Here is a 13,130-nt window from a genome sequence, read left to right as displayed (position 1 = left end):
CTGAACCTTAACTCTTGGGGTACTGCAGCCTTGTAAAGTTGCCTGCACGATCCGAGGGAGCCTTCCCTCACCCTAAACCAAGGGCCTGGAAAGAAGTTTACTTTTACTACCGCTCTCCCGGCTCTCCTTCACCCGCCCACCCACCCACCCACCCCTCAAAACGCAGCGCTCCATGGCTCCCTTCCTCACGCATCCCGAATCGAACAGGAAACTCCTCACCGGGCTCTGAAACTGACAAAAGTGGGATTTACCACCCCCGGGTGCAGCGTGCCCGGCCGAGGGTGGCCCGCAGGGCTCCGCGGGAGGGCGGCCGAGGCGGGCCGGGGCGGGAGGGCGGCCGCCTCAGCGCCAGCGCGGGCCGCGGCGCGGGGAGAGGCCGGCACCGGCCATCGCTGCCCAGCCGCCTCCTTTGAGCGGACGCTGCTCCTCTGCACTCATCAGCAAAGCCGCGCAGCTTTTTTTATTGTAATACGGCTGCTCTACCGAGCCACAGCTTCCCGCTACCTGAGCTGGAATCGCGGCTCTGCACCCCCGCCACTCCACGCGAGCCGCTTGCAGATGGCGGCAGACCTCGCCACATCCGTTCCCAAACGCACCCTTACCGGCCGGGGGCTTATTATTTTTATTTATTTAATTAATTTTCGCTTTTAAGACAGGGCCCAGAAATCCTGCCCAGCAGTCACTGCACACCTCGAAGTCCCCGCAGGACGATGCGCACACCACGGGCAGCCCGGGCGGGATCCGCGCCCCAGGGCGCGGCAACAGCCCACCCCCGCGGCAGCCCCCCCTCTGCCCTCCCCCGCGGAGGCGCGGCGCTGCACAAAGCGACCTGCCGTAAGGCGGCCCCGGCCTCTCCCGCCCTCGCCCCCCCAACGGCCGCCGCGCCCTCGCCCCTCACCCCGCAGCGCCCGGGGAGGCTCGGGCGGGAGGGCCGAGGTGGGGCCGAGCCACCGCCCGAGGCCAGGCCCGACTCACCAGGCGAGGCTGCGGGCAGGTGTGCTCCAGCTCCTCCATGGCCTCCGAGCGCCGCGCCTCAGAGGGGGATTTCGGGATACCCGTTTCTGACTCAGCATCGGGTGCGAGCGCTGGCTAGGCCGGCAGCAGCCCCAACCGCCGCCGCCCGGCCCGTCGGGCGCCGAGCTCCGCCGTCACGCGTGTGCTCGCCCCGCGGGGGGTCTCCTTGTGAGCCGCCCGGGGGCACGGCCGCCGCGCGTCGCCATGGCAACCGGGCGGCCGCCGCTCCACCGCCCCCTCCGCGCGGGGAACGCCGCGTCATTTGCATGCGGCCTCCTGGTTGGCTGCTGCCCCGCCGCGCCACCGCGGCCCCCGGCGGCTCCCCAGGCGGCCCCGGCCCCCGCCACGGCGGCGGCCCCGCGGCGCTGCGGCCCTCCGCTGCCGGGCCGGCCTCGGGGCGCCTGCGCGGGTCCCCCACACCCGTGTCCTCCCGCGCCGGGGCGGGGTGCGCCCTCCTGAGCGCCGGCGGGCTCGGCTCCGTGCCGCGCACCGAGGTGTGCCGGTGCGGCGTGGGCGTCTGGGAGGCACAGCCGCACCGAGAGCCGGGCTGGCGTACCTCCCCCGTAACCCGCGCACAGCCGCGCCGCCGGGCCGGGCGCCGCTGCAGCCTACGCCTCCCGCGGGCCCGCCGGGCCCGGCCGGCCTCGGTAACTCCCTCACGGCGGCCCGCGGGGAGGTTTGGCTCGTTCGAAACTGACCGCGGGAGCGAGGAGGGGCGGGGGAGGAGGCGGCGCGGGCGGGCGCGGTGCTGAACGGACAGCTCCTGCCGCCCCGCCCCCCGCCGCGCCGCGGGCCCCGGGCAGCGCCCGCCCGCTTCAGCCCTCGGGGGCGGCGAGGGGCTGGGGGCGCCGGCTGGGAGCGGGGCTGGGATACCTGGGCAGCGCCGTGTGCCACGGGGTTTGCTGTTGGTGACATCAAAAGGATGCAGGGGACGGGGGTGTGCTTCTTTCAGAAATACACGCTCAGTTTGACTTGGGCAGTGTTTCTAGGCAATGCTTTTGCAGATTTGCGGTACTGCAGAAATAAAGTCGCTTTTTCGTGAAAGGCGTTATGTAACAGTTTCAGCGACAATGTAGTTCGGCCAAGAGACGGATACAAGGATGCAGTTGTAAGGTAGCAACTCTGTCCAAACACAGCGAGTGTTTCTGCCACACCCAAGCACGCGACAGTTCCTAGGCCCTTTGCGGGGACCCTGGCTAACGCCTGCCTGGGAGTCACCACCACACCTTGGGGCACGCCGTGCCACAGCTTCACCGGGCGCCGCGGTGGCTTCGACGCTGCTGAAGTGAAATACCCAGCCTGCTTACCCTCAAACAGCAGGAGACTACAATCGAGAGAATATAAAGCCAACGCTTTATATTAGCTATGGTTCACCTAGATAGATTCGTTACGGTGGATCCCAGGAGTACCTAGCTGGTGGGCACTGTGAGCGTGGCTTTGAAAGCATCAGGCTTCATCAAAGGACACAAACATTTGAGGCCACCCAAAGACAAGAGAATTGTGCCTCAGGGTCATTCCCTAGGACGTGAGAACTGAATTTCAAATGTCTTACCTTTTGAACATCTTCAAATGTAATATTACATATAATATAAGAGCTATGTGAAAGGGAAAGGAGTAAGTGAAGAAGAGATGAGAAAGAAAGTAGAAAGAAAAGATGTGAAAAGAATGAGACAGCAGTCAAGAAGAAAAGAAAGTATGTGCCAAAAGAGGCAACTGAGCAAGAAAAACAAGTAGCCAAACTAACTAAATCTCACAGCCGAATCTCTCATAACTATGTTCCTTTATTGTTTATTCTGTGAGGACCGCTCACATATTGTGGAAAGCATACTCGAGGAAAATGATTAAACCATGGTCAATGAATGCAGCACTCTACCCCAAATCTGCCACTCATTTTCTTAAGAAAAACATTTCCAGGAGTGCTATGCTGTTAGAAAACTACTTGGACAGCGTGGTTGAGCAATGTTAGGACTACAGCAGCCAGAGGTAGTGGGTAGCCCTTTTACAAACCCAACCACGTAAGCCAGCTCTTAAAGAGAGCGGTGCCAGTGTGCTGAAGGAGCAGCACCAGGTACAGAGGTATCCGAGGTCAGTGTCCAGCCCCCCTCACCGGGCAGATGCATGGCAATAGGGGTGAAAGGGAGGAAATTAACCTTCTTGTAGCTTAATGATTGCCAATAAACGGCAATGTAAATTACCTTGCCTTTTATTTCCTTTGAGCACAAACGGTGAATTTCATCTTTGCTTTCATGCTGAGATTTTGCTATTGACTCCACCTGCATTTTGATTTGTCTTCTATAGAGATAAGTTTTTTCCATACACATCTACATCTTTAGGAACAATGTCTCTCTTGCAGTAGTGTTACCACCTAAGTCGTGCCAGAATTTCAAAGTGGAAGTAAATACTTTTCTTGCTGCTTATTTCATTTGCACCTCTGGGAAATACTTTTTTTTTTTTTTTCCCCTTCTGTTTGAACAGCATGTCTGTCATGTCTATCCAAATGGAATTTGTTGCAGGCCATCTTGGCTGTGATGATCTTAATCAATGTATCAGATGTCTTGAATAAGGTATCCTAAATTGCATCTTCTAACTGTGGGGGTAAAATGGGCTTTCAAAAGGCTGGCTTGTGTCTTCTTTACTCTCTAAAATAAATAAAAATTAAGTTTGATGGCAGAAGCTCAGCAGATGGTCTTCTGTAAATCCTTACAAGTCAGCCAACTTTTAAAAGAACAGTGGAGCAAGAGTCATGGGTGGGAAGGTTCATGCATCTAATCTGTTTTATGTAATGAAATATCCTGCACCAGGCTGAGTATAGTCTCCCTGGCATCCTTCTGTCACTTCTGAAGAAGTAGCAGGGACATATAGCCACTGCCTTTCATGACTGAGCTCTTGGCAACAGCTGCTTGGGCTCGAATAGACATCTGATGCATAAAAATCCTGTCCCAGGGTGCATAAATTAACATCACATACAAACAAGCCAGGAAACCATGATCCCACTCCTCTTAACACTAATTCCAAGGTCTGAATTGAATAGACAGCAAACAGAAAAACGTTCTTAACCTTTAGGAAGGTTCTGTCTGCTATGTGGCAAGGCTTTTTCTACAGGGAATTTCAGATTACAAAAACAATTCTCAAAAGACGAAAAATATATATAAAAAAAAATCCTCTCCTTTCTCAAACTGAACGTATTATGCCTCTCTGAGCTTCATGGGCAGCTGAACATTAGAGAGGCAGATATTCTGTGTAGATTCTTCTGTATCTTCAAGCCCTATTTTTTAAATATCTCCCCACTTTTTTTTTAATAATATTTAGCCATTCATATTTTAAAAATCTTTTAGTGGAGCACTGATCAGTGCCCACAACTGTAACTAAAACTTCAATTCCTTGTAGACACACCAGTACCTATAAAACCTCCGTCGTGCTTTTATCATATTATGCATGTTAAACAGATTCTAGCAAACTAGTACTGGTAGGCCAACATGGCTGAAATCTGAATGTGAATTAATGTGCCCACTTCCCTCAGAGGGGCTCTTTTCTCTGTATGTGGTGGATTAAGACAAGCAAGAAGTTTACTTCATCAAACTTACTACATCCAGGCTCCTAGCTATGCTGTGTACACTAGTTGCATCCTTACCTTAAGGCAAAAATCCCTGGAAGAAGCAACCCGTACCTGGCAATTGTGAATAAACCCATTAAAGACCTCAAACTGCTCAAGCAGGGAAATGATATGCATTTCACAACTACTTAATAGGGAGTGCTTTCTGCTCCTTCTAATGGTGAAGCAGTGATATAGCCTGCTATCTGCAGCAGAGTATAATGACTTACATCCAAGCCACCTGCTAACAAGATATTTTGGCTTTATTTTGTAGCAGATTAATAAAATACTATGTTTCTATGTACATATCTACATGTCGCAGCACTCTCCAAACTATCAAGCTACAGCAAGGTCTTTTACCATCTCATACCAGCACTCTTCATACCAGTCCCTCTGCTGCCTTCTCCTCACCTCCACTCATCCAGGGCCCATACTCTCTCCTCTTGCTTATTCTTCTCTCCACTTCTTCCTCGGCTGCTCTCTCTTCATTGGGTCTCAACCACTTAACAGCACCAGCCACATCTGCACTTTATCTACATCGAACAACCCACGGCCCCTGAAGCCAACCCACAGTTGTATATTATAAATGATAATTAACCCAGCTGCATTCCTCTACTTCTACGTATCTACCTATCTATGTCATTGTCATTATTTAACCCTGGCTGGTAATTAAGCACCACACAGCAGCTCACTCACTGCCCCCTCACCCAGAGCGATGGGGAGGAGAGTTGGAAAGGAATGTAGAACTCGAGGGCTGAGATAAGAACAATTGAATAATTGAAACAGAATAAAAATGGAAGAACAATAATAACAATGATGACAGTAACAATTATAATGAAAAGGGGAAGGGAAAGAATAAGATCCATAGGGAAAGGAAGAAAGGAACACGTGGTGCACAACACAACTGCTCACCGCCGTCAACCGATGCCCAGCCAGTGCCCGAGCAACGACCTGCCTGCCCCACCAACCCCCCAGGCACATATACCAGGCACGGCGCCCCATGGTATGGAATGCCTCTTCGGCTAGTTCAGGTCAGCTGCCCTGGCTGTGTCCCCTCCCCGTTCCTTGTGCCCCTCCAGCCTTTTCGCTAGCAAGGCCCGAGGAACTGAAAAGTCTCACATCAAAGCCAAAACACAGCACCACGCTAGCTCCTGAGAAGATAATTAAATACATCCCAGCTGAAACCAGGACAGTCATACTAATCCTAGACACGCTAGAACTGATAGTCATAAAACACCAGAAGAAGACACCTTATTGCTGAGATGATCAATTAGTTAAATCACATGGTTTTAGACTGAGATTAAAACCCCACAATGGTAGATTTTTTTTTTCCCACTTGCATGGGTGGGAAAAAAAGGGAGAGAATGAAAGGTATGAATTAAAATATACTCTGTTGGTTTTCACCACCTCCAACACTATTGCTTTGCTGGTTCAATGTAATGTTGTTTGATACTGTAGCTTTAATTAATTTTTAAGTTGTAGTTCATCATTCCAGTGGAACACCCAGTGCTTACAAATGACCACCTTTTTGTTAGAATACATCAAAAATATTTCCTATTTATGAAAGAGTCTTTTAGAGTTGTATACGGATTAAATCCATGAAGTTTCTTTATATGCAATGACAGTCCATAAATTATGAAAAGCAAAACCATAGGATTTGGTATAACATAATCTTATAGCTGGTTCTTTCCATAATTCCATAGTGGAGATGTGTTTCTTAATAAAAACTATATTCTCAGGATATTTGTACAGAATCAAATTAGTCAGTCTTTATATAAGAGTTTGATTAAAAATGTAATGTTAATTCCAGTACGGTTTATATATACACATCACCTGAAATCCATAAATTCTTGAAAATATGGCTTTTTATGATGGCATTCATCCATGCTTTGTAGCACTGTTTTGAGTTAGTGGGGTTATCTACTTTGGGGTAAGTTCTTTGTTTTCTTTCTTTTTATAATCACTTTAGAAGAAAATGGTGAGAAATTATGGTTGGTGTTACACCAAGAGGGTATCTGTCTTCATTTTATTTTTCCACAGTCAGAGAAACAGTCACTTAGTGTGGGAAATGCTAGGTCTGTCTGTCCTGATATTATATTGTTCTGTTGTCCTTGATAATTTTAACAGTCAAGCTTTTAATTATTGGGTTGTCAGGGGAGGATGAGAGATTTCCAGCAGTGGGACTCTCTTGCAGGATGCACAGAGCACTTTGACTCACTAACCTCTTTTGGTCATTTCCTACCCAGAACCTCAGCTATTCTAGTCAATCCACTCCTACCACTGTTTGTTCTTATTAGAAAGGTTTTCTTCATGTCTCACCTGAGCTGCAGTCTATTGCCCCTGCTTGCTTTTTCTACTGGACATAGAGAATAGATTTACTCTCTTTTGCTTTTTGTATGACTCTCATGATTAAGATTTTGAAACAATACTTTCAGGATTTGGAGTAGAGAGCTGACATTCAGCAGGTAGGTTGGTATCTTTGTCACATCTCCCATGACTTTTCTAGACTGAACTGCCCCAGTTGCTGGAATAGTTTCTAATAGGTCACATTTTACAGATCTTCTCATTATCCTCCCTGTTCTGTTTTGGGTTCTTTATAGGTTTCTTGCAGAGTGATGCAAGCACAGTACTACAGCTGCAACTTTAATGCTATTGAGAAACATAATGCTGAATATTACAGATCTCTCTGCTTTACATATCTCAGTATACACTTCACCTAAATGATTCATATTCTTTGTCCTTTTTCTTACTGTTACAGATAAAATATAAGAAAAATCACTTTCCTATTCATATTTAAACTACATTGTTATCACTTCTTTCTCTGTTTCCCCTCTTCTGGCTTTCTAGATATCCACTATACTGTTTCCCACACTATTCCAAATGCAAACCTGCCAAGTAAAACATCAACAAATCATACTGTAAACTGCATTCAAGTGATTGTTGGGCACTCGTGTTTAATATTTTGGGTACCAAAAACTTAATAACTGAAGGTTTTCATAATCTGGGGAGACATACATATTATATTTGAAACAAAACATGTACTTATTCCCTGTAAAATTATTATCTGCTAGCTAGTTTAGCTTTTACTATTTATTGAGAGTGTTTGAGCCTAAGATCTTATTTCAGGTGCTTATAACTTTGCCACTTTTGAAACTTTTGATCTGACATGTTACTGGCTGGGCGTCTTTTACCCACTGAGCAGTTATGGACAACTTCTACCAGCATAATGCAGCTGTTTCTGCAAAAGAGACTGAGAATACCCTGCAGATATTTTGGGGGCTTTTTATTTGAAATATTTAAGTGCTGTCATGACTGGAAGAAGGGATTTGATATTTGTTTGGAGACACTCCTGATGGTGGAGTGCTGTTTTCTATTTTCATGGAAATTGGGCAATTCTGGTCTTAGATATAAGTCACTTCCTATGTGCCAGGACCCTGAGGGCACTAAAAGACCTTGATGGCTCTGACAAGCCTGACCTGGGGCCTCCACCCCACACCCTCTGGGGATGGGCTCAGGGGACCTACTTAAGCTTCACACCTCCATGCTTCCTTCCCTGAAGACCCCCTCCTGGGATCTGGACCTATAACTGCAGGCTAATTTCCTGACTTGACCTTGAACCTGCCTCATTTCTGTAGACCTGCTTGATGATTCCTGGACTTGACCCTAACCCTGACCTGCAGATTGACTAAATGGTTTGACCTTGGACCTGCCTCATTGCCATGATCACCTTATGATCTGGAGTCTTGGTTGGGCTGGGTCACCCTCTCCCTTTCTGCTCACCTTGCTCAGGTACTGTGGGACTGGGTCCTGGCTGGTGAGGACCCTGACCTGCCAGCAGTGTGACTCCCCCTTGCCTCTCGGTTTGCCTTTTCTTAAGGAGCAGCTCCCTGGCAATGTGTATGGTATTAGTATGCCAAGTATTTTCTTGGGTTTAGCTACGAAAGTATTTGGAAACCCAATTTGTTACGGAGTGGGGGGTGAGGAAACCACAACCCCACAGACTTGTTTTGTTTTATAGAACAACTGTCTATGTCCGGTCTTGGGACTTGGAAACTCTAAAGGCCTCTTCCAGTAACAGCTTCTACCATTTTGCCTAAATTAAGGCAGATCAAGGCACTAAAACTGATTGGAAGTACTTTTTCTCCCAGGTTCACTGTTACCTTCCTGCCAGTGTACATAAGGAAGAAGGAAAAGTGTCCAAGTTGGACTTGAAAGGAAGGAAAAATTTGTGACTTGCTGGTGCTGGAAAGAAGGATCAGATGCCAGTGGAACAGGGACACACAGGGATACGCCTGAGAAGCACCACAGAATACTGTTTGGTGGATCAGACACAGAGAACCCCAATTTGTCATCCACCACTTGAAAGACTTTCTACTCTCACTTTCCTCTTCAGGCTCCCCTTTACAATGGGAACTCTTACACTGTGTCTAAGGCATTTGTACACTGTAGCAATAAGGTTTTTAAATAAAGAAGCATCAACTCCTCCCAAGGTATAAGACATAAGGAGGCTAAGCATTCTGCTTTGAGTGGGGCACAAATAACATGCAGTAAAAGAAAAACTAGGTCACACCCTCTAGAGTGAATCTGGAAAAAAAAATTAGGAAACAGGACAACAAAATATCCTTTTTTTTAAAAAAAAATACCACCTCATTTAGTCAAAGGCTGTACTTGCTACTTTTTTAATAAGCTAATTTAAATAAGAGAGGAAGGGGAAAAAAACAGAATGAGGGAAGATAAGATGTAGACCACAAAGTATCAACTACAGGAAAGGAAGAAAGAACCTCATATGTTTTCTGAATTTACGCAGTAAAACACAAAAGCCAAGTTGTCAGGCTTGTATAAATTCCTACCTGTCTTCAAGAATGTAAAAATTATTAATCCTTTCACTGAATAATTTCAGTAAAGCTTTTCAAACCTTACCAGTATGTACTTACCATGCTATGGAAGTCCTAGGATTAATTTTTCACACTTTGCTCAGATATGATACTGAAATGAGATTATTGTCATTTGTTCTCAGATTTAGATTGGATATTACAAAAAATCTCTTCACTGAAAGGGTTGTCAAGCATTGGAAGAGGATGCCTGGGGAGGTGGTTGAGTCCCCATCCCTGATGGTACTTAAAACACATATAGATGTAGCACTTCGGGACACGCTTTAGTGGTGGACTTGGCAGTGCTAGGTTAACAGTTGGACTTGATTTTAAAGGTCTTTTCCAGTCCAAACGATTCTATGATTCAAGCACAAAATAGTGCTGGCATTTCTGTGGGCTCTCTGATGTGTTTGAAAGGGGGTGGTATGGGCTGTGTCAGGCATGTTCTTTTCACCTTTGGATGACTCAAGAGGAGTGAGGCTTCACCATTTTCAGAGGAGACCTCCTAGAGGGCTCACAGAGCTTAAAAAGAGAGGTGGTAGAGAGAGAAGGTAAAGCCACCCCACAGATTGTCCTGATGCATGGAACAGGATGCTGTGGAGTCTCAATCCTTGAGTTTGCTCAAGCTGTGTCCAGTCAAGGTTTGACTTCTGCTCTATCTGGGCCTGCTTTGACCAGGAGGATGGTGACTAGAGATCTCCAGAGGTCCCTTCCAACCTGAGTTATTCTAAGATCCCACACTTGGACAAGCTAGCTACAGCAAGGAGACAAAATGTTTTATGCTGTGGTCTTAAGGGGAAGAACACTTACAGCTTAAGGGCCTCAGTAAATCTGGGAAAGGTAGAAAAAATGGGGGAAATAGTTACGGTTGAAAGATGGGAAAGAAAGTGGAAAACCATTTCCCAGTTTCTGTATTATTACTTGTGGAGTAAACAATTTCTAAGCAGGTCATGTATTTTTGGAAAAAAAAAAAATGTAAGAATGAGGGAATTAGTGACCCTTAGTAACAGCTAAACTTCTGTAGTTTCACTGTCTGAGCACAGTGAAATGTTAATGAAATGATACCAGAAGGCCAAATATATATATGGAAAGTGATTCAGTATGTAAGATTTTGTTATAATAAATGAAGGGCTATGACCATGCGACTAGGTTGACATGGGATCTGTGCCAGTGCTCTGAACACATTAGTGAGCTTTATTGACCCTGACCACGCGCAGCTGGGGTGTCCCCATGTCCTGCTGCCCAAAGGCCAAAGAGCCCCACTTCAGTGCCGCCCTGGGCCTTCAGTCTGTGCCTGAGCTATGTTGTAGGAGTGGGTGGCTCCAGATGTGTTGCAGCTGTGCCTGGCCATGGACCCTCCTGATCTTGACCTTGGCCCATGGGCTGACTTGCTGCTCTGGCCTAGGCCTGCCTCATGGCCACGCACTTGCCTGGTGATCGCTGGGCTATGCCTGACCCGCGTTACTGTCACTGTGCCTGACCCTGACTTCTGTTCCTGGCTTGCCTGTGGTGACGAGACAAGACTTGTTTGATGACCTGGACTCTTGGCTGGGCCTGCCCAGCTCACCTTGCTGTGGGCTGTGGGCTGGCGCCCTGGGTGGCAGGGCCCCTATCCCACCAGCCACATGTTGTCATCTCCCTGTCCTTAGGGAGCAGCTGACCCTTGCTGCACCCTGACAGCTAGCTCAGGCCTTCCTAAGCCCTGAACTGAACACAGTGGGGCCCAGCCCCTGGCTGTGTGGGGTCTTCTCTGGTGATTCCTCCTGTGTCATCAGCCTGACCCTGGGCTTTGGTGTCCCTGCCATGCTGGCCCCCTGCCCAGCCCCAGCTCCTGAGTGAACCCTCTTCCCAGAGCCCAGCCAGCAGCCTCTGGGGGCTGCCCCCCAGGGTTCCTGCCACCCCCAAGTCCCCTCTGCCATAGCCCCTTCCCAGACCCTTGTTCCTGCCCTGGCTCAGTGCCCACGAAGTGGCCCAGTGACAGCCCACAACAATTACATAACTCTACAGCAAACCCCTTGTGAACCCAGATCTCTAAGGCATGACAGCACACCTTGTTTGGGGGAGGGGGCTGCTGCCAGGGCCAAGGGCACTGACAGCCCCAACCAGCCTCAGCCAGGACCCCTGCCCTCTGCATGGGGGCTCTGAGCTCTGGCCTGCACCGTCCATCCTTGCCGGAGCTGGGCTGTAGGAGTGCTGCTCTCCAGCTCAGCCACAGATGTGTCCCTGGCTCCCTAGCTCCCTAGCTTGACATTGGACCTGCCTCATCACTATGGACTCCTCTGGTCATCCCTAGGCTGTGTCTGATCCTGGTCCCCAACCACAGGCTGACTTCATGGACCTGCCTTATCACCATGGACTTGCCTGGTGATCCCTGGGCTGTATCTGACCCAGGTCCACCACTGGATCCAACCCTGAGTCGTGTTTCTGGTTTGACCTCAGACTTGCCTCATCACCATGGACTTGTCTGCTCTGGGTTCTGGGCTGACGCTCACTCCCACCCCTGGGCTGCCCTGCTCGCAGTCCTCAGGGGCTGGGGGATGAGGTCCTGACTGTCCTACCAGGCTCTCCATGCTGGGCTTCCCTTCCACAGGCAGCAGCTGGCCCTTGCTGCTTCTCCACGCCGTGAGCACAGCCTGCACCAGCAACAATCCAGCAAGACAGAGTTGTCAGGATTACAGCTAGACTTTGCAGCCTCTCTTGATACTGTCCTCCTTTATGCCAAAGAGATGTGAAAGGGTGAATTCTAAGAGTATTCACCCATGGAAGCACATTTGATCTTCAGCCAGGTCTTGAAATGTAACAGCCTCTCTGCAATAACGTTCTGCTTATACATTAATTGTTAATTTTTGTGCCATTGTAAAAGAGAGCGGTGAAAGTAGTTAAAACAGACTTTCATGCTGTGGCAATAACTGTATGCTCTTGAATACCACTGGCATCAGATTTAATTCTTAGACATTATAATTATGTAAGGGCTCATGCTCTGTGAGTTTGCTCTCACTTGTCTTCCCTATTTAATTTACACTATAATATTTTGTACTTTCCTTCTAGGCTTGGATAGGAATATTGTGTTAGGCAAGCTGGTGATGACATCCTGCTCTGTTCCAGTTAGTGTAATTCCTCCAGTTCTGGTTGAGTTACTAGGATTTGCTGTAATTTAACTGCAATCAGAATTTGATGTGTGTGGGTTTTTTTTTTTAAAAAAACAAACCAAAACCATCTCTTGATGTTCATTCCATAGACCTTTTTTTCTGTCAGAATGGAAATTGATATGTTGCTCTAGTTTCTATTTTGCATCTGCATTTCAGATCCTTAACAGCCTAATAGCAACTTCATTCTCTTCATCCTGATGTTAGCAGGTAACTCAGGAAATTAGAAAGAGCTGTGTAGTGAACAAAAGGCATTTACAGGCATGGTAAGCAAGGAACTTACCCTTTGAACATGAGTGTCTGCATTATCTTTATTGATAAACAAATGAAGCATCTATTTCTTCCTATTTCTATCAGTTAACTACCTGTGAAAAGATTTTAAAAGAATGACCTCTTGGTAAGTAATCAATTGAGGTTTTATTTTTAATTTACATAACCTGTGCTCCTTTAGGAGTTTAGTCCCTTATATAGTTAAGTAATTCATGTTGAAAAGTCATGTGAACAGCA

The 13,130-nt window shown here is 47.8% G+C and overlaps 1 protein-coding gene across 1 annotated transcript in view; it reads right to left on the bottom strand.

The window, feature by feature from the left end:
* The window catches only part of PCYT1B (phosphate cytidylyltransferase 1, choline, beta), a 32,299-nt gene extending 31,055 nt beyond the window's left edge, over positions 1 to 1,244 (bottom strand). The window contains exon 1 of the mRNA XM_037377496.1: positions 976 to 1,244. Coding sequence (XP_037233393.1) covers positions 976 to 1,014 — 39 coding nt within the window. The 5' untranslated portion in view covers positions 1,015 to 1,244. The remainder of the gene's footprint in view (positions 1 to 975) is intronic.
* Positions 1,245 to 13,130: the final 11,886 nt, after the last annotated feature.

The sequence above is a fragment of the Falco rusticolus genome, chromosome 2, assembly GCF_015220075.1.
Source record: "Falco rusticolus isolate bFalRus1 chromosome 2, bFalRus1.pri, whole genome shotgun sequence".
Taxonomy (NCBI): Eukaryota; Metazoa; Chordata; class Aves; order Falconiformes; family Falconidae; genus Falco; species Falco rusticolus.
Note: the sequence above shows the minus strand (reverse complement) of the source record. Positions and strands in the feature narration are given on the sequence as shown.